This window comes from Peromyscus eremicus, chromosome 9 (genome assembly GCF_949786415.1).
Source record: "Peromyscus eremicus chromosome 9, PerEre_H2_v1, whole genome shotgun sequence".
Lineage (NCBI taxonomy): Eukaryota > Metazoa > Chordata > Mammalia > Rodentia > Cricetidae > Peromyscus > Peromyscus eremicus.
Window position 1 is genome coordinate 67,504,304 of NC_081425.1, and position 20,856 is coordinate 67,525,159.

The 20,856-nt window shown below is 49.6% G+C and overlaps 1 protein-coding gene across 1 annotated transcript in view; it reads left to right on the plus strand.

The window, feature by feature from the left end:
* The window catches only part of Slc7a8 (solute carrier family 7 member 8), a 59,406-nt gene extending 39,468 nt beyond the window's left edge, over window positions 1-19,938 (plus strand). The window contains exons 4-11 of the mRNA XM_059273634.1: window positions 5,195-5,320; window positions 7,249-7,402; window positions 8,139-8,262; window positions 9,869-9,972; window positions 14,114-14,210; window positions 16,609-16,758; window positions 17,254-17,431; window positions 17,919-19,938. Coding sequence (XP_059129617.1) covers window positions 5,195-5,320; window positions 7,249-7,402; window positions 8,139-8,262; window positions 9,869-9,972; window positions 14,114-14,210; window positions 16,609-16,758; window positions 17,254-17,431; window positions 17,919-18,085 — 1,100 coding nt within the window. The 3' untranslated portion in view covers window positions 18,086-19,938. The remainder of the gene's footprint in view (window positions 1-5,194; window positions 5,321-7,248; window positions 7,403-8,138; window positions 8,263-9,868; window positions 9,973-14,113; window positions 14,211-16,608; window positions 16,759-17,253; window positions 17,432-17,918) is intronic.
* The last annotated feature ends 918 nt before the right edge of the window (window positions 19,939-20,856 follow it).

Genomic DNA, 20,856 nt, shown 5'->3' on the forward strand with positions numbered 1-20,856 from the left:
GCAACCGGAGAGTTGAAATGTCATCTTGCAGTATGAAAGTGTGCCGACTGCATTGGCACACTGCTGACCTCACCCTTGTGAGCCCCCTTCCAGAGAGCTCTCCTCTTCCTGCTGGACCCTAGAGTCCGGTATACATTGCCCCACTGTTTGGGTACTGGGGTTTGACCCCAGGGCATCCGGTGAGTGCACACTCTACCACTGAGCCACACTCCAGCTCCACCCAGTCGCTCTTTAAAAGCTTTTCTCTTGGAAGCCAGGTCCTGCTTTCTGCTGTTTCTGCACAGTGTCTGTCCCTGTATTCCTCTTTTACTGCTGCTGTGTCAAATTACCACACTCTCAGTGGCTTACAACTACAACTTTGTAGTAGAAGTTTTTCATTAGCCGCCAGCCTGCAAATAATGGCCTGGAGACTTGTTATTGATTATGAAAGCTTGGCCTTAGCTTAGGCTTGTCTCAACTAGCTCTTATAACTAAGCTAACCCATCATTTTAAATCTATGATCTGTCACGTGGTGTTACCTCTCCTTCATCTTGCACCTCCCATCTCGTCTCCACGTCTCCTGGCTTCTCCCACGTCCCTAGATTCTCCTCCTCGTCCTTTCTCTCCTGGGAAGTCCCACCTATACCTCCTTGCTTGCTGTTGGTCCTTTAGCTTTTTGTCACACCGATCACAGCAATCCACCTTCACACAGTGTACAAATATCCCACAACACAACTTGTCGCCTAAGGTCTTGGAGGTCAGAAGTCCTAAACTCAAGTGTCAGCGAGGCTGTGTGTCTCTGGAGACTCTAAGGAGTTTTTCTAGTTTCTAGGGTCCTCCTGCGTTCCTTGACTCGTGGACCCTTTTGTCTTCAGAGGTAGCAACAGCATCTCCAGTGCTCTCTCCTTCCCTCCCTCTCTTCCTATTCCCACCCCTCCCCCATTTCCATCACCAATTCTTTTTTTTTTTTTTATGACTCTTGTCTCCCTCTTGTTGACTCTTATAATTACATTTGGGCTAATAATATTATTCAGATAATCCAAAATAAGCTCTGTGTTTCCAGATCCTTAACTGGATCGTATTTACAAAGTTCATTTTCAATATTTACAAGTCCTAAGGATTAGAACGTTGGCATCTTTTGGATGGCCGTCATCCGGACTTCCTAAGAGAAGCCTGATGCTACCTACCTCTTCAGAGCAAAGGAAGTAAAGGAACGACTTCTGTTATACCTAAGGGTCAAAGTTTGAGAGTCAAGTCTGAGGTGAGGCTGGGCACACTCTCTCTGCCGGGAACAAGATGGTTGTTTGCTGGGTTTGGTTTGTTTTTCTTACCGGCACTGGGAATTGAACCTTAGGACTTCGTGAATGCTAGTCAAGCACTCTTTCACTGACCTGTATTTCCTAGAGCAGTGGTTCTCAACATGTGAGTCACACCCCTTTGGGGGGGGGTCACATATCAGATATCTACATCCTACATATCAGATAGTTACATTATGATTCATATCAGTAACAAAATTGCAGTTATGAAGTAGCAACGAAAATAATTTTCTGGTGGTGGTGTGGTCACCAGAACATGAGGAACCATGTTAAAGGGTCGAGGCATGAGGAGGGTTGAGAACCACTGTCTAGAGACCCCCTTTCTCCCTCCCCCACCTCCCTCTTCCTTTCTCCCTCTCAGAGAGGGAGTTAAGTCACACAAGCTGGCCTTGAACTCAAGACTCACTAGCTCAGCAGGTCTTCTTGGTGGTGTTTTCATTAATTCAGGAAACAAAAAAAGAAGAAGAAGAAAAAATGCCCAAGAGAATCAGATAAGCTTGGAGTTCCACAGAGCTCCAGAGACCAGCAACCACTGGGAATAGGTTACCATGGACAAGAACTAGAGTTTTCCGTTATTTTTTCTAGCTAGACCGAAGCTGTGAAGTTTACATTGCTGGGGCCCCTTCCCCACAATGCCCTGCGCTGGCCTTCGCTGACTCATGCTAGCTCTGCTCTCAACACATTGTTTGGTGCTTACCTTTTTTGTTTTCTTTTGGATTTGGGGGCGGGTGTTGAGAGGGGTAGTTAAGGCAAAGTCTCTGTAGTTGCCAAGGCTGGCCTCAAACTCATGTCAGCCCTCCAACCTCAGCCTCCTGAGGGCTGGGATTACTGGCTTGTACCATCATGTCTAGCTTTCAGTTGTCTCTCAATTCGCCCACATACCAGTGTGCCTGGCCCTGGTAGACCCTGTGTGGACAGGTGATGGGTGGATAGAAACCGTTACATTTTGAGCTATAGAGCCCCTGGTCCCCATCTCCATGTGGCTTTCCTGAAGTCACTGTATTCCAGGGGTGTAGAATTCAGGGTCTAGCTGCACAGAGACAGACAGAACATAGTCATTGGCAGCAGAAAGGGGTGCTGGGTGGCAGATGGGCAGCACCAGGCCCTCCTACGCAGGAAGGCCTTGGCAAACACCCAGCAAGTATTGCCTTCACTCTCTGACCTTTCCTCTCTGGTTTGGAGGTTCAAGTTTCAGCCGCTGTGAGGGAAGCTGTCCTGCTGTACCAGGAGACTCAAAGTCCCCTCTCTCCTCTCAGTCACGTGCAGTGATGGCCCAACCGTAGGGTGAAGGGTAAGCCTTGGACCTGGGGCATTCTTCTGAGAGATTAGGGGGCACGGGCAATCTGCCCGACCCTGCTACTCCTCAGCATCTGTCTTACTTCTGAACGATCTCTTTGACACTGAAAGGTTAAATATTAGTCAGCGTCTGAGTTCTTGTGAGGAACTGGCGGTGACAGAAGACGCTAACAACAAGGCTACATGACCAAACACCTGCCCGTTGCTCTCCTCGGTCACACCGAGTCTCGTAAAGAGGATTTTATGTTCTCTGTTCCAGCACTGGGGAGGAGGCGCTGCTGTGAGTCCATCCTGCTCTGCCTTCTCTCAAGTGCTTCCCGGTCACCCCTCCGCCCTGCCTTCGCCTCCCCTTGCTGGAAGATGCTTTTGTTCTGGGGAGGTTGAGGGATCAAGACACAAGCCCTTACCTTGGAATCCTTACCCATCCCTAAGCCACGTGGGGTTTGTTTTCTAGTCTCCTTTTTATAAGTCTGTCTCCCTCACCCCTGATTCATCACTGCTGTTGCTGCCTGCGTTTCTGGGTATGGGACACCTGGCCTTGTACCCAGCGTATCTCAGGGCCCTGGGGAGAAGATGAGGTCACGGTCAAGTTGTTTAGAGTGATTTGGGTTGGATTATCACCAGGCACGTGACTCTGAAATCCTTACTGAATTGAGTAAGATAACCAAATGTGTATTTATCAAGATCTCTGTCCATCTGGAACATTCTAGTATTTACAAAATGTTCTCCCTGTTCAGGCACTTAAAATCTTCCAGGAACATGTTTTGATTCTCCTGCTATGGTAGCAGGCTGGCTAATAGCTCTTGCATGAGGAATCAAGAGTTTCTACTCTCAAAAGTCAGACTTCCCGTTACTCTTTCAATGCTATAAAAACAACTAGGGATTGTCTTAATTAATGAAATTCTAAGGGAACAGGGAAGAATGGTATGTGCTGTGGAATTCGGAATGAGATTGCAGAGCTAATGGATTATGGCATTTCTTCCTTTATTAAATATTTGTTGTGCATCTGCTATTTGTAAGCACTGATGATAGGTATGCTTGGGAGCTAAAGATGTGAAAAAGATCAAAAGAAGCAGAGAGGCAGCCCTGGCTAACCCAGTACTTGATATGTACTCCAGGGTAGCCTTGAGCTCAGAGCAGTCCCCCTGCCTCAGATAACTTTAATATGAATAGATACCACAATGAGATATAAGCAAAGTGGTGTGGGACTGCTCCATCCAGGAACAGTCTGTAAAATGTGACTGATGCAGCTTCCCTTGCAGACATGTTGTTGGGAATCAATAACATTACAAAGCTTCGTGGAACAGGTGGGTCTGGAAAGGTGGGAGGAGTTTGCCCGTTCCAGATAATGCAGAGAAGAAGATCACAGACAGACAGCTGGTCATGCAGGACCTTCCTGCTTTGCTGACGTGTCCCCAGGATCTAGCAGGGTTGGGAAACACTTGGAAAATAGGAGTCCACTTAAGGATAAGGTGTTGCTGTAATTAACATTCAAGTGAAGTCAGAGCCCTTGGGAGGCATGAAAGACGGAGTAGTCCCTGGCTTTTGCAGCGTTGTGTGTAACTTTTGAGTACCAGCGAGTAGCCTGATCACTAGTTCAGGAAAAAGAGAGCCAGGAAGATTTTTTTCCCCCTTCTTCTCAAGTACTTTGCAACAATCTGGAAATCAGGCGTGGTGGCTCACATCTTTAATCCCAGCACTCTGGAGGCAGAGGCCGGCGGATCTCTGTGAGTTCAAGGCCAGCCTGGTCTACAGAGCATTAAGAGATTAAAGGCATGCGCCACCACTGCCTGGCCTGTTTTCTAATTTTTAGGCAGAAAGATGACAGATGCCTAGATACCTTTTTGTTTGGTTAGCATTGTATTCGTTTATACATATATAAAAATTATCTGCCACCCTGTCCAGCTCTTTGCAAGTTTGGGGGCCTTGGAGGGGTCAGTTCATTGACAGAGTTGAGTGTTTTGAGACAGGGTATCATACTATAGCATAGGCTAGCCCAAACTCATTATGTAAACCATGCTGACCTCGAACTCTCAGCGATTCTGCATCGTCTCCTGTTGGGATTACAGGCCTGGCCTCCATGCCTGGTTTCTTTGTAAGTGGTTTTAGATACATAGTAACCCAAACTGGCAGTACCTGAGTATCCATCAGAATGGAAAAGGCTGAGGCAGGAGGGCACAAGGTTTTTTTTCTTATTGTTGCTTGTTGCTTTAAGGTGAATTTTATACTTTAATAAACCTAATTAACAAGAGTACCTAACCCTCTGTTGCCCCAGAACCAGGCCCAGTAAGGCAACATCCAAGATTATACTGGCAGCTCAGGGTTCCCCATGAACAGATCATAACTGGAATCCTAAGTCCATTCTGTACCCTGATCATGAATAAGTCTCCTCCTGAGTCAGTGCCCACACGTCCCTGCCTGTCTGGCTTCTGGCCCTGGACGAGGAATGCATGCTCTGACCAAGCTCTAATTTGGGGCATGTAATCCCCATTGTAACCTATTAAGCGAGCCAAAGTTTCTGGTCACTGGGGCTGTGGGTGTGAGCTGGGAGGTAGGAGCAGTGTGTCCTGCAGCCTCTGAGGGCCTGTCTGGTGTCGTTTCAGTGCTGCTCACGTGGGTCAACTGCTCCAGTGTCCGATGGGCCACCCGGGTTCAAGACATCTTCACAGCTGGGAAGCTCCTGGCCCTGGCCCTGATCATCATCATGGGTGTTGTGCAGATATGCAAAGGTAAAATGTCGTGGGAACCACAGGACTCCGCACAGCTCTTCACCCTAGACACATCCTGAGATTTCCCCGGTGTGACTTAGACTGACTTCTGCTGCCCATTTCCTTGACTACGGGGATGAGAAACTTTTCCTCGGTGTTAGGGATGCCCCACCTCCACTCCCACACTTGATCTCTCCACACTTGCCTCAGGACTAACACAGCTAAGCCCCAGGGTGCTTGCTGAACTCAGTGGATATTTTGCTACAACCCTAGGGAAGTAGTTCCTTACATTTTTTTTTTTGTACTTTGTTAATATCTTAAAATGAAGAAGCGAAGAGGAGAATTTTATATATTTCGATATTACTCATAATCTCTCGGGATGGCGGAAGGAGAGCGCTACATTCTTGAGGCCTCTGCCAACATTCCCCATTGGATTTGATCTGTATTTGGTTTCCATGGGACCCGCAGCACTGCCGGGCTTTGCTCGGCGGCGGCCGGCATCACTGCCTCTTGGAGAAAATGAAATGACAAACAGGAAGACCTCTTGTCTGCCCACAAGCTCTGAAAGCAGAGTGGAGAGCCTGCAGACGAGAGTCTGTGCTGGATACAGACTGGATACTGCCCTCGATGGTTTTCATCAGCGGGGTTAAGCCCTTTGTGTGGGGGCAGGGCGGGGAGGGGCGGTGATGTGGGGGGGGGGCGGTGGTGATAATGTTTTCAGGAGTCCCTAAGCTTAGGAAACATTGTCCGATCTTTTCAAAGATAATGACTCCTTCCTAACCTGATCTCAATTCTTTCTCCTGCTCACACAAATCTCCTGATTTCCTGTCCTAATGCTGGGTTACAGATGTCTAAACAACACAGCCAGTTACTCTGTTTTATCCCAACCTTTTTCAGTCAGCAGCTGTGGGTATCTGTGGTGTGTGTGTGTGTGTGTGTGTGTGTGTGTGTGTGTGTGTGTGTGTACTCAAACCCAGGGTTTTGCACATGCTGGGCAAACACTCTACTACAAAGCTACATCTTCAACCCAGAAAAAAAAAATTATTTTATTTTATATGTATGAGTGTTTTGCCTGCTCGTGAATATGAGTGCCATGTGCATGCCTGGTGCCTGTGAAGCTGGAGGAGGGCATTGGATCATCTCAAAGTGGAGTTTCAGAGGGGTGTGAGCCACGCTGTGGCTGCTGGCAATCAAACCTGGGTCCTGTGCAGATACAGCAAGTGCTCTGACTGCTAAGCCATCCCTCCTGGGAGGGCAGGTAAAAAGCTCTTTGTTAAGGGACCGGGAAGGAGACCATAATCCCTTAGGAAGTGGTGGGCTATTGGCAAAGCAAGCAAAATGCGCTTGAACAGACAGGATCCCGGAGCTCTGTGTAAGCTTACGTTTGAGTGGTGGTTGTTCCTTACGCTTTCCTCATGAAAGCACAAATCATATATCGAGGGAAGCAGTCAAAAGACGGCCATTGATGTCAGTCTCCCCACTTACGTGAGCTTTCCTGCAGATAATATTGCCTTTCCTAAAAGGACGTTCTGCCAGGCATGGTAGCTCACACCTTTAATCCCAGCACTCGGGAGGCAGAGGCAGGCGGATCTCTGTGAGTTCAAAGCCAGCCTGGTCTCCAAAGCGAGTTCCAGGACAGCCAGGGCTACACAGAGAAACCCTCTCTCGAAAAAAATAAATAAATAAAATAAAATAATAAAAATGAGAAAGGACGTTCTGCGATGTGCTTTGAACCTGAACCCGTGCTTGGAGCCATGGGTCTGAGCTTCCGGGGTCTGAGAAGTCCTGGGCCTGGGTTTCCCACTCCTCTCACACAGTGGCTTCACTGAAGAGCAGACAAGGAGCTGGCGTATCACCACAGGGGAGGGCGAGACAATGTGTGGGGTGGCCAGGGGCTGCTGAGCCCGGGCCCATCCCTCTGAGCAGCCACCTGCCTGTTGTGTCCACAGGAGAATTCTTTTGGCTGGAGCCAAAGAATGCATTTGAGAATTTCCAAGAACCCGACATCGGCCTCGTCGCTCTGGCTTTCCTCCAGGGCTCCTTTGCCTACGGAGGCTGGAACTTCCTTAATTACGTGACTGAGGAACTTGTGGATCCCTACAAGTGAGTCAAAAAAGTGCAGCTCTTCTGGTCACCCTTAGGCCACACGGTGCCCATGGCTGGGAAAAGGGAGCGTAGATCCACTTCTTGCCCCAATTCCGGACGTGTCCCGATCTTTCATGAAGCAACAGTTCATTTCCCAGGAATTTGAACCACTTACTATCCAGCTTGCTAAGAAAAGAGAAAGGGTCCTATGGCTGTCCCAGGGCAAGTAAAAAAAATTGGAAAGCTGGGCCGGGCAGTGGTGGCACACACACCTTTAATCCCAGCACTCGGGAAACAGAAGCAGGTGGATCTCTGTGAGTTCAAGACCAGCCTAGTCTACAGGATGAGTTCCAGGACAGCCAGGACTACACAGAGAAACCCTGTCTCAAAACAAAACAAAAAAGAAAAAAATAATAATAATCAGAAAGCTGTGCGGGACAGTGTGGCTGCTGTAGAGAAGGAGCCATTCTAGACATCTCAGCATTTTTCCGGTTTGGGGCCAGGCCCAGCCTTCTGTCTTAAGGCCGCAGAAAGGGTGCATGGTCCAGATCTGAGCCAAGATGTTGTAAGAAGGAGTGAGACACATTTCTAGCCTTAGCCGTTCCGCTTCCTCTTAATTATCCTGCCCCACCTGAGTCAAAACCTGCCTCCCAGAGAGAGTAAGAGCCAAGAAGTGGCACGTGTAGGCCCGTGCGGCCCCCTGGCAGAACATACCCCTGGTGCGGGCTCCCTCTCACCTCCTCTCCCTCTACAGGAACCTTCCTAGAGCCATCTTCATCTCCATCCCACTGGTCACATTTGTGTATGTCTTTGCCAACGTCGCGTATGTCACTGCAATGTCCCCCCAGGAGCTGCTGGCCTCCAATGCAGTCGCCGTGGTAAGAGATCACTCGGGGTCCCAGGCCCAGAGTGCTGGTGTAGCTCTGCCTGCTTAGACCCCTTGCTTCTCCCCGATCCAGTGCCTCATGGCATTGGAAGGCATCCCACCTCCTGAGGGTCCAATCTACATGTGTCCTCCCTCGACAGGGTATCTTCAAGGGCCCGGGAGCAAACCAGTGGCTGGGTTGGTTCCAAAACAACTACCCTGGCTGCCTGAGAAGTTGCCGCCGAGTCTATATGGCTTTCGGTATTGGAATACCTACTGTTGTACAGAACAGGTTCACTGACTCCTGGTCTAGGGCCCTCTAAGCATGCAGGCTGTGTAAGAAGACAGGCAGACCGCTCTTCACAGAGACATGTGCTTGCACAAGACATACTGATTCTCTGTCTTTTCTTTCTCTGGGGATCGTACAAACTGATGGCGCTCATCAGGGAAAAGTGGGTATTGAATGGCCAAGGATGTAATTCGGTAGTGGAATGCTTGCCTAGCATGTGCAAGGCCCTGTGTTCCATCCCCAGCACCACACACACACACACACACACACACACACACACACACACACACACATGCGCACGCACGCACACATGTGTGCACACTCGTACACACATACCTGATGTCTGAGGGAGGCCTAGGAGCCTTGCTATACCTTCACCCAGCTTCAAACCAAACACTGGCATTGCTTATCTGTCTCATCTTTGAAAATAAAGATGCCCTGCCATCTCCTGTGGCCACCTGCTCTAAATTCAGCAGCCTCCCACGCACAACAGGACATCGATTCTAGATACCACCTCCCAGGAGCATCCTATAAGCCTGGCTCAGAGACTCTAGCAAAGTCTCTGTACATATACCTGGATATGTACAAAGACTCATCTATAAATTCACAACCACTTCTTTCTCAGCTAAAGAAACTAGCCAGCCTTTATTTTCCTACCAACAGAATCTGCTTCTGTGAATTTAGAGACTCGGACTGGGGTTCATCCCTATTTTATACCTGGGAAACTGAGGCTCAAGAATAACAAACCCAGGGCTGAGAGAGAATAGCTCAGTGGTAGAGCACTTGCCCAGCACAAGCGAGACCCTGTGCTTGATCCCCAGCCCTAATAATAATAATAATAATAATAATAATAATAATAATAATAATAATAATAAATAAAAGTATAAACCTTGTTCAAGGTGGTACTAGGATTTGAAACCAGATCTGACTCCTAAGTCTATGTCCCTCCATGTACGGAGAAATCCATAGTGTACACAAGGTAGACTTACAGCTCCTGACTTCTCATCTTGGCCCCTCCATTACCCCAGTGTACCATCTGAGGTAAGCTGTAGATCACTAAGTGCCTCAGTTTCTCATTCGTAAGGAAGGACAAGTGTTAGTTCATTACTGTTATCACCGACCGTACCCTGGCCCCGCAGCTCGTCAGCCCACAGCATGTGTTCCTGACCTATACCTAGCTGTTCCTACAGCATGGTAGTCTGCATCCTAGCTCTAGCCAGAGAGGATCAGCAGGGTAGATGGGAGACAGGCACTCCGGAAGTGAGGAGCAAGCTGGAATAGGGGTCTTACCTCTTTCTCGCCCCTGCTCACTTCTTGTTTTCTTTCGCAGACTTTTGGAGAGAAGCTTCTGGGGGTCATGGCCTGGATCATGCCCATTTCTGTTGCCCTGTCCACATTCGGAGGAGTCAACGGCTCACTCTTCACCTCCTCCCGGTGAGTGGTTGCCTGAGCCCTTCCTGGGCCACTTTTCTGTGTCCATTGCTCTGTGTGTATTTGATGGATTTGTCTGTCAGCAGGTGTCTGCAGCCTCCTGAGTGGTGGCTTTGCAGGAGTATGCATGTCAGTGTGTGTGCTAAGGAGGGGGGTCTGCAGGAGTATGCATGTCAGTGTGTGCTAAGGAGGGGGGTCTGCAGGAGTATGCATGTCAGTGTGTGCTAAGGAGGGGGGTCTGCTGCTCACCGGGTGACCTGTGATATGTGATGTGCAGGTGGCAGCCCACCTTGCTTTGGCAGCAGGATAGTATCTTGACTACATTCCTAGAGTCCCCTTCCTCCCTTGTCTAGACACAGGCTGCTACTGTCCCAAAAGAAACCCTACTTTGAAAGGGACCAGGAAGGATTCTTATGCTTGAAGCCTCTGGATATGGCCTCCCATGAATGTCTGGAGCCAGCATCCAAATGGGGTGAGATCCCTCTGAGTGTCCTGAGGATGTAGGACTACTCCCTACTCAGGAGGCAGGCTGTTGTGAGAAGCCACAAGGGCTGGGTAGAGAAGAGAAGGGAAACTTTTGTCAGTGAGAGAGCCGGTAGCCACAACCCCAACCCAGAATTCCTTGGGAAGCCAGAAACATGAGTGGGCCCTGGAACCTTGCCTATCCTGGAACTCACTCTGTAGCCCAGGCTGGCCTCAAACTTACAGAGATCTGCCTGGCTCTGCCTCCCGAGTGCTGGGATTAAAGGCATGCGCCACTGCCGCCCAGCTCAGTCCCCTCTCTTATGTCCCTTCCTGCCATCTCTAGAATGGACCACTGGGTATACAGATGTTGAAGGGTTACCATTTAAGTGGCCCATGGGGTTTCTGTGCCCTGGGAGCACAGTCCTATTCAAAAGACGAGCCCAGGCTCAGCTATTTCCCAAGCCACCGATCACATCACAGAGAAATTCCTGCGAGGTGACAGAGGTGCCCATGTTTTCAGGATCCAGAGCAATAAAGAGGGAGTCTGGGTATCACCTGTGCCTGAGGAGGACGCACACTCACGCCCAGCAACCTCGTGTGCATGTTACACAGGAGCCGCGGCCACCTGGAGGCCCTGGCAGAGGGCGCACAGTGGAGGAGCAGTGACCCATGAGGCTCCCTGTGATCTGTTGGAGGAGAGTGGCTGGCTACAGTCGCTTTAGTTTGGGGTTTGTCCCTGAGGCAGGCCACACAGTGGTCTGCGTGCATGCAGCATAGTCGTGTGCATGCAGGAGATGCCAGAGGCGTGGCCTCCCTTCCTGGGCCACCTCTGCTCACCCTACTACTCTTCTTCTCCCCTCCTCCCCTCCCTCCTCTCTTTCATACTTTTATGTCTTAGTTTGCATTGGATGGTCCTTGCTGAGCAAGCAGTGCGTGTGCGTGTGCGTGTGCGTGTGCGTGTGCGTGTGTGTGTGTGTGTGTGTGTGTGTGTGTTTCTTAGTGTCATCATTCTTCCACTGTCCCCTAGCTTGTGAGCCTGACATGGGGCTGTCAGACCTGGACAGTTACACTTGGTCCTGGCTGTACGTGGAGGAGGATCTGAATGAGAGCCTGGCTATGTGCATGACGAAGCCCACGAGCCCCCTAGGCTCCATGTAGTGCATGAGACTGTGCCGGCTGGAAAGACCATAGCATGGAGGGAGGGAGGGCTGCACGTGTCTGCATGACATTAGGGAAGCTGGCCTGAGTAGTCCATGGTGACAACCGCTTGTGGGTTCTTGGAGCAGAGTCAGCTCCCGCACTTCCGAGCTGCTACTGTTAGCCATTCTACCCTGTATACAAAGCATGGCGCGGCAGTTCTCTTAGAATCCCTAGTCTGTACCAGGGACGGTAGCACACGCCTCTGATCTCAGCCCTCAAGACTTCCAGGCCAGCCTGGGCTACATATGGCCAAAGTCTGTGCACTGTCACACTGTCACCTTCCTGTCATCCATTAGGGCCACTTGCCCTAGAGAAAAGTAAAAGTAGGGGGCTCAGCAGGTAAAGGCACTTACTGCCAAGCCTCATGACGTGACTTTGACCCCGGGAACACCACTCCCGTGGTGGAACGGGAGAACTGACTCCCACAAGTCGTCGTTCGATCTGCACGAGTGTGCCATAGATAGTGTACACACACACACACACACACACACACACACACACACACACACACGTAAATAAATGAAATTAAAACTTTTATAGATTATGAATGCTAAGATGTAAAGGACTGCGGGAAGTTACGTGGTTGTTTTTTTGGTGGTGGTGTTTTGTTTTGTTTTGTTTGGAAGAGGCATAAAGAGAAAGAGGAAAGGGGCTGCTTTGATGTTATTCTCTCCGTGAGTCGGTGTGTCTCTCTGTCCGTCTTCCCCACCACCTCCTTCCCCTCCCAAAGGTGTATAACCCCCTCTCATTTTTTTTTAAGATTTATTTATTTATTATGTATACAGCATGTATGACTGCAGGCCAGAAGAGGGCACCAGATGTCATTACAGATGGTTGTGAGCCACCATGTGGTTGCTGGGAATTGAACTCAGGACCTTTGGAAGAGCAGTCAGTGCTCTTAACCTCTGAGCCATCTCTCCAGCCCCCCCTCTCATTTTTTAGATTGGTTTTTTAATTACCTTTTTTTTAATTACCTTTTAATGTATATGACTTTCGCCTGCATGTACTTCTGTGCACTGTGTGCATGTCTGGTACCCACAGAGTCAGGAGAGAGTGTTGGGTCCCCTTGGAACTAGAATTACAGTTGTTTGTGAGCCACCATGTGGGTGCTGGGATTGAACCCAGTTCCTCTGCAAGAGCAACAATGGCTCTCAACCAATGGGTCAGCCCTCCAGCCCCCTGCCCATTTGTGAGACAGGGTCTCATAGAAGGCTAGCCTCAAACTGGAAGTCCCCTCCCTCAGGCTTGGAGTGCCTGGTGTGCAGGCCTGCGCCACCACGGCCAGCTCGGGAGCACAGTTTTGTAGTCTGCGTTTTTGTGTGATGTTATATTGTGAGCGTGTTCTCATAGAATCATTTTCTTCAGAAACGTGATTTTGAGGGCTGAAGAGATGGCCCAGATTCAACACCCAGCACCCACATGGCGGCTCAACCATCTGTAATGATCTGCCTCCTTCCTCTGGCTTCCACCGACACTGCATGCACATGGTACACAGACATACATTCAGACAGACACCCATACACATGAAGTCAAAATAAATAAAAATCTTAAAATTTTACTTCATAATTTTCCATCTAGCAGATATATCCTAATTACTTTAGACAATCTCACATTTTAAGTGTTCAGGACATTTACAGTTTGACTCACTGCCAGAAGCTTTTTGTGTATGTACCTTTCAGCACCTCTCTATTGGGAATCCAGTGAATAGTTCTAAGGGCATAAATTTCAGATGCAGTGTATAAACAGTAGAATGTAAAAATTTTAAGTGTGCTTGTTGAGTTGTGACAATTATAGACACCGAAGAAGATGAGCTCAGAACTTTTACTGACTCTCACAGGTTCCCACCTGTCCTTTTCCAGTCCATGGCCCCTCTCCATTCTCACAGGAGCAGCTACTCTTTGAATATAATGAGAATACTTTTTAAAGCAGTGCACAGGTAGCTCAGAGCTGTGTGCCAGGGAATCATTAACCTTTCTGGGTGAGAAGGTTCTTATTTAAAGGAGAAACGCAGCCGGGCAAAGGGACAGACTTTAATTCCAATATTCAGGAAATGGAGGCAGGGGGATCAGGAATTCAAGGTCTGTCTTAGCTACAGAGAAGTTCAGGGCCACATAGGCTGCATGAGAATGTATCTCAAAGAACCAAAAATAAAAAATAAGGGCAGAAAAGCTGTTCCTATTGCCTTGAAACATGGAAGTGATTTGGAGTGACAGTACAGTGCCCTGAGCCAGCCAGATCATACTCTCAGTGTCCACATGCCCAGTATCCATCCACTTATCCATTGGCTGCCTCTGGTCTGCCTGTGCCTGCATTTGTGAACATAGGTCCTGTGACTAGTGGGCTGGAAAGTGTGCACACAAAGGCAGGTCCTGGCTGGTGGAGGGTGCTACTGTGTGAGCCAAAGGTGGGCATGGATGAGAGAGCCTCGGCTTAGGGGTTCACAGGCTATCCCAGGCTGACCTACTTTTCTCCTTGCCAGGCTGTTCTTTGCTGGAGCCAGAGAAGGCCACCTTCCCAGCGTGTTGGCCATGATCCACGTGAAGCGCTGCACCCCAATCCCAGCACTGCTCTTCACAGTAAGGGCCCCTGCGGCTGCTGGCCTTGTTCAGATCCTTCCCTCACTTTGTGTCTGCCTTGCCTGGGATTCACACTACCTGCACACACATACCTGTCCCCCTTCTGGTCTAGCTCTGTGTTTCAGTAGACCCTAGCTAAGCTAGCACGTGTGGCCATCAGCTTTGTGAATGTCAAGGAATATAATTAGAAAAGATCCGGAGCCTAAAACACTCACAACTCTCAGGCTGGCTCAGTTTTATTCTCCTGTCCTGTTGAGTCAGACTGGAAAGACTTGGGATGCCACAGCCTCACAACAACGTGCCTCTGTCCCTGTCTTACTGGCACCTGCTACCACAAGGGTACAGCTCTGAGCCTGTGCTTTAGCTGGTCACTGCACATGCGCACCCTTCTCCCCCCACCACCACTTCCTGCCCTAGGGTACCCTGTCAGCCTCTTGGGAAACGCCATCAAAATAAATCTAGTTCAGGGCACACTTGATAAGAAAATTCACAGACAGAGAAAAACTCATAAATTGAAGGTGGGGGAAAGGCTGCTTTGAATGGAGAAGAAATGGAGCCAAAAAAAAGAACAGAATCATTTAGAGCAGCAGTTCTCAACCTGTGAGTCGCATATCAGATATCCCACATATCAGATATTTACATTACAATACATAACAGTAGCAAAATTATAGTTATAAAGTAGCAATGAAAATAATCTTATGGTTGGGGAGGGGGGTCACCACAACAGGAGGAACTGTATTAAAGGGGCGCAGTGTTAGGAAGGTGGAGAACCACTATTCTAGAGCGTTAAAGGAAGAGGCAAAGACTTGTCCTCATTAAATTTTTTTAATTAATTGTATATTCCTTCTGAACCTTGGATAAAAACATTACGAATTACTTTGAGCCAGACATGGCGGCACACACCTTTAATCCTCACTCAGGAGGCAGAGGCAGACAGATTTCTGAGTTTGAAGAAACTCAGCTCCATAACAAGTCCCAGGCCGACCAGGGCTAAGTAGAGAGACCTTGTCTCAAAACAACAACAAAAAAACAAAAACAAACAAATAAACAAAACTCATTTTGATCCCCAAGAGAAGGGGTCAGAAGAAGTCGAGGTAAGGGAGCTCACTGGGAGAATTCCAGAACGTTCAGATGCAGAATGGTCATCTTGATTGGATAGTTGCAGAGGTGGGAGAGGACAGTATTCTCCAGGAGTCCCACGGCTTTTGCTCAGCTGTGAGGGGCAGTACTATGACTGCAAGGCAGGTACAGTGAGACTCGACCTGTTCACCTACTGAAATCCCGTCACCACCAGATCCCAGGGGAGAACTAAGCCTTTCGTTGGCCTTCACAGATTATCGGAGGGTAGAGTCTGGTGCATAATTAGTAGTGGGTGGTTCTCACATCAGCCTGACAGCGGCGCTAGGGCTGACGGTATTGGAGGCCATATCGGCTGTCAGGTGTGTGGAGTGCTCACAGTGCACCACAGGCGTGCACAGCGCCTCTCCCCACCAGTTCATTCCAAGAGAGACACCGAGATGACTTCCATCAAGAAAATCTCATAGAGATCTTATAGATTTAAATGAGTTTGTATTTGTAGAATGCTAAGGATCTGGCTATTGTTACTATATGTTACTGTTTAATCTCCCCCTACGCCCCCTCCCCGGGGGGTTTTCAAGACAGGGTTTCTCTGTATAGCCCTGGCTGTCCTGGAACTCACTCTATAGACCAGACTGGCCTCAGAATTTACAGAGATCCTTCTGCCTCTACCTCCTGCATGCTAGAGGTGTACACCACCACCCAGCCGTTTAATCATTTTTTAATGAGAAAAATAAATTAGATCACTCAGTCAAGAGAAAATGACACTAAGAAAAACAAACCTTAACTTAGCAGTTAATGATCTCTCTAGGTGGTCAAGAGAATGAAGAGAAAAAAATTAACTTGAGCCATAATCGAAAATGAAATATGATAAGATGAAGGGCTAGCCAGAGCCGAGTAATACCAGCATGGCCAATCAGGGTATCCATTCTGAACGATAACTCCCCACTCCATACCAGTGGCTACATACTTTGGTTTTACCCCTGCAATAAGAAAGTTCTTAGCCAGACATGGTGGCCCACACCTTTAATCCCAGCACCCAGCAGGCAGAGGCAGGAGGATCTCCGAGTTTGAGGCCAGCCTAGTTTACATAGCAAGTTCTAGGACAGCCGGGGCTACATAGAGAGACCTTATCTCAAAAAAGCCAGAAAGAAAGTTCCTGGCAATAAAGGTGTCGTCCATCCTAGGCTGCTCAAGGTTGCTGTGAAGTCCCCTCTTGAAATGTCCACTATAAAATAGCACACCTGGCCTGGAGGGGCAGAACGTCCCCTCACCCAGGGACGTCCCCTCCAGTCACCTTACTTGGCTCTCGCCTCCCTAGTGCCTCTCCACGCTGCTGATGCTGGTCACCAGTGACATGTACACACTCATCAACTACGTGGGCTTCATCAACTACCTCTTCTACGGGGTTACAGTTGCGGGACAGATAGTTCTTCGCTGGAAGAAGCCTGACATCCCCCGCCCCATCAAGGTGAGAGGATCTGCCTTGGTGTCCCTTCCCTTTCAATCCTGCATCTGAGGCTGGTCCTAGTGTGAGGGATGAGCGTGGATGGCCATGGTGCATCCAGATGAGGCCTGGCTTGGAAGTAGATGGGAAGATAGGAGCCAAAACCAGATCCAGGTCATTCTCTTCCTGCCTCTCCTCCTCCTCCTGAAGACCTCTGCAAGTGCACACTCACGTCCTAACCAGCTTCTCATCCCCTGGGCTTCTCTGGCAGCCACGGGCACCTAGATGAGTCATGAGGTCTTATCTGACCTCACCTGGGAGGGACCTGAACAATAAAGATCCTTACTTCCCTGTTCCACTGCCCAATTTCACCAACATCTGTTAATACAGCACCTCTAAGAGCCTGAAGTGTAGCACACAGAGCTGAATGAAGCTCAGCCATGGCCCTTGAGGATGAGGATGAAGAAGAGAGAGGGTACCCTCATCCTGAGGGACACTAAGAGCCCTTCTGTCCCACAGATCAGTCTGCTGTTTCCCATCATCTACTTGCTGTTCTGGGCCTTCCTGCTGATCTTCAGCCTGTGGTCAGAGCCGGTAGTGTGTGGCATTGGCCTGGCTATCATGCTGACAGGGGTACCTGTCTACTTCCTGGGTGTCTACTGGCAACACAAACCCAAGTGTTTCAATGACTTCATTGGTAAGTGGCGGCTAGGGAGAGGGCCTCTTGGGAAGACACATAGCCGTCTAATGGGGGAGCCCTACCAGAATCAAGAAGCCAAGGTTTACTTCACTTGAGTCCATAGGGCTCCTGATTCAGGGCCAAGAATGACAGATGTCTTCCAAAGACCCCTAAGGAGAGAAGACCAGCTGTTACCCCCACACAGACCCGGGGGAGCCTACCAGCCATCCACCAGCTCCACTACAGGCTAACTGGAGACCAGTATAGACCCTGGAAATGGGGGCAGGGAGTCAGTGGGAGTCAGGGAGTCTAGTGAAAGGCTAGAGCTTCGGTGAATGAGAGGTAGCCATCAAAAAATGCAGGACATGACCAAGCTGGTCTACAAAAGTCACTGGTTATTCTGAGGTAAAAGCGGAGGTGGAAGAGCTGGCCAGAGCTGATCTGACTGATGGGGTCAGCAGCTCACTAAACAATGACCTGATGTCTGTGTTGTTTCCTTCCACAGAGTTGCTAACCCTAGTGAGTCAGAAGATGTGTGTGGTCGTGTATCCTCAGATGGAGGGGGACTCAGGGACGGCGGAAGCCACTGTCGATGACATGGAGGAGGAACTGCAGAAGCCCATGTTCCAGCCTACTCCTGTCAAGGACCAGGACTCAGAGGAACAGCCCTGAGGACTGCCTTCCCTTTAACTGACCACTCCCTCCCTCCTTCATCCTTTCTGTCCTGCATCCCTGCCTAGGTCCCCCCAACACACACACACACACACACACACACACACACACACACACACACACACACACCCCTATACTCCCGTCAGGCAGGGGCGAGACCCAAGTGTCCATGATGACAAATTCTAAACACTGACCTTTGTACCCAAAGAACCTGCTTCCAGCACCAAGACCCACAGTCAAGGTCAGTGCCCCGGGGCCTGCACACACTCCAAGGGTTCTAGGAGAGTGGAGGTGCCATGGGTACCCTACCAAAACTCATGCCCTTTTAGGTGCCTCTAAGAAACCCGGTTCACCCCTGCTTCCCTTCCTTGCTCTGAGCCCAGGTGAAACTTCAGCTAGGAAGGAGGTAGCAGCCACGGGAAGGTGGTTGGGCAAGGCAAAGCAAACACAAGTGTCCCCACTCACTGTCAGCTGGAGATGACGCTCAAATGCCTCCTCATTCCCCGGGGACCCAGAAGACAGAGGGTTCACTCCACCCTGTACCGCTACCACTCCACTGCCCAGAAACTTCCCCTTCAGGATGCCTCCTCCCCACTGAGCTAAGGACCAAGAAGGAGGACCACCCCACCCCCTAGCTCTAAGCCAAGCCTGTGGAATACATAGGGGAGGGCTCAGACCTCAGAAGCCCAGCAGCTACCCCTGCTCCTGCTCCTGCCTCCTGTCCCCTCGTGGTGCCAAAGCTCCCTGCAGCCAGAAAGGCTTCTTATGTTCAGTCTAATAGACACCTCTCTCTCTCTTAAGGGCAAAGCAACTCAGCTACTCCCCCTACCCCTATGTGAAAGAGCTTAAAGAGAGAGCGGTGGCCCTCTTGTCATCCCAGCAGCTCTTCCCACCCACAACACTGCCAGCCACCATCACCCATTAATCCCCTGGACCTTGGCTCAAGAACGAGGCAAGAAGGATCCCCAAGCCCTTCAGGCCTGAAATTAAGAGTCAAACCAGCCTTAAGTCATCTCCCATCCAAGAAATGGGCCTAAAAATGCTCCCTTGTTCTACCCTTCAGGTCAGACCTGGTGTTAAATGCCTTCCCCGGAAGGAAGGGTGTCCCCCACCTCCCGCCCCAGAGGTGCTCAGCCCTCACCCTGGGGAGACCATGTTGAGGAGGGGGGGGGCGGTTCTGAAGGCTAGTTTCTCTCCCCTCCCCCGACTCAAATGATCCCAACACCATCCTGCCATCCCATTGAGACAAGATGGAAGGACAGTGGCAGATGGCACTCCCTTTGGAGACCTCAGAAAAGCCCCTTCCATGAGAGCTGCTGACCTGTGCTCTACAGGAAGGTCACAGTGTCTGCCTTGTCCTGAAAGCCTCCACACCTGCTCTGCTAAGGACAGGATCCTTAGGTCACAAAGCAGAACCCCAACCCCCATTCCATCTACTTAAACTGGAATACCCCTGGGCCTTTTCCTGGCCCCTGTCAGGTCTCCTAACTTCCCACCTACCTCACCTAACCCCTAACAGGTGAGAGGCTGGGTTTGGGCTGAATTATGGCCCTTCAGAGTGCGTCCAGGCAGGCTGTGAGGCCTCTGGGGGACCAGGGACCATCCCTCTACCCTGTCTTCTCATTCCTCTGGCCTCTACCTACGCCCTCCTTGGATTATTATCTTTTTTTTTTAAAGTGGTTGCCTTACTTTTTGGATAAATATTTTTGAAGCTGGCATTTCTATTTCTTTTGGATTTTTTTAATGTATGGTGGTTTCGGGGGCAGAGCTAGACCCTTAATAATCTGTCACTGAGTTCATTTAAGTTTTATTGGTTTGTTTTGTGGAGTGTTTTCTTTTCAAGTAATAAAATTTTAAACGGAAATGAAGCGATGATGTTAATAATCTGATGACCGCTGGACAGTGGTGGCTCACGCCTTTAATCCCAGCACTCAGGAGGCAGAGGCAGGTGGATCTCTGTAAGTTCGAGGCCAGCCTGGTCTACAGATTGAGTTCCAGGATAGCCAGGGCTACACAGAGAAACTCTGTCACAAAAAAAGAAAAAAAAAATCAGATGACTTCTGAATCAGCATCAGTGGACATTTTTACTTAACCCAGAAGTCTTTGGTTGCCAGGTCCCTCCAGAACCTCGTTCCTAAAAGCCTTGATTGCTAGGCCTTTCAGTTGGCCCAGGGATATGGAGCCTGTACCTTCTAGTAACTCCCTCCTATCCCTTCTGTGGGGTCCTGAAGGCTGCTGAGTTCCCGCTCCACACCATCCTGAAATCCTGCAAACAAAGCAGGAAGTAGAATTAGTCACTGTCCACCGTCCATGGAGACAGGCCAGGGAACAGCACCAGGCAACGGTAGAGGCGTACCCCAGCCTGGCAGTAAAGGCTTTGTGCAACTGTTGAGAGAGCCCAGGGGGTCCGGGGAGTCTGTTGGAAGATGAGGCTTGTTCACCCAGCTAAGCAGCAGCACCTTCCAGAACAGTTGCTGGGAGGAAGATAAGGAGGACTGTTGGGCCAGGAACCGGGGAAAGGAGGAGTTAAGGTCATCGTGGGTGCTTACTTGGGAATTTGATTTACATTTTAGTGCGTGCGTGTGTGTGTGTGTGTGTGTGTGTGTGTGTGTGTGTGTGTGCGCGCGTGTGTGCACGTGTGCATGCGTGAGTGTACGTGTGTGTGTGTGTGTGTGTGTGTGTGTGTGTGTGTGTGTGCGCGTGTGTGGAGGTCAGCAAACAACTTACAGGAGTTGGTTCTCTCTTTCCACCATGCAGGTCTCAGGGATCTA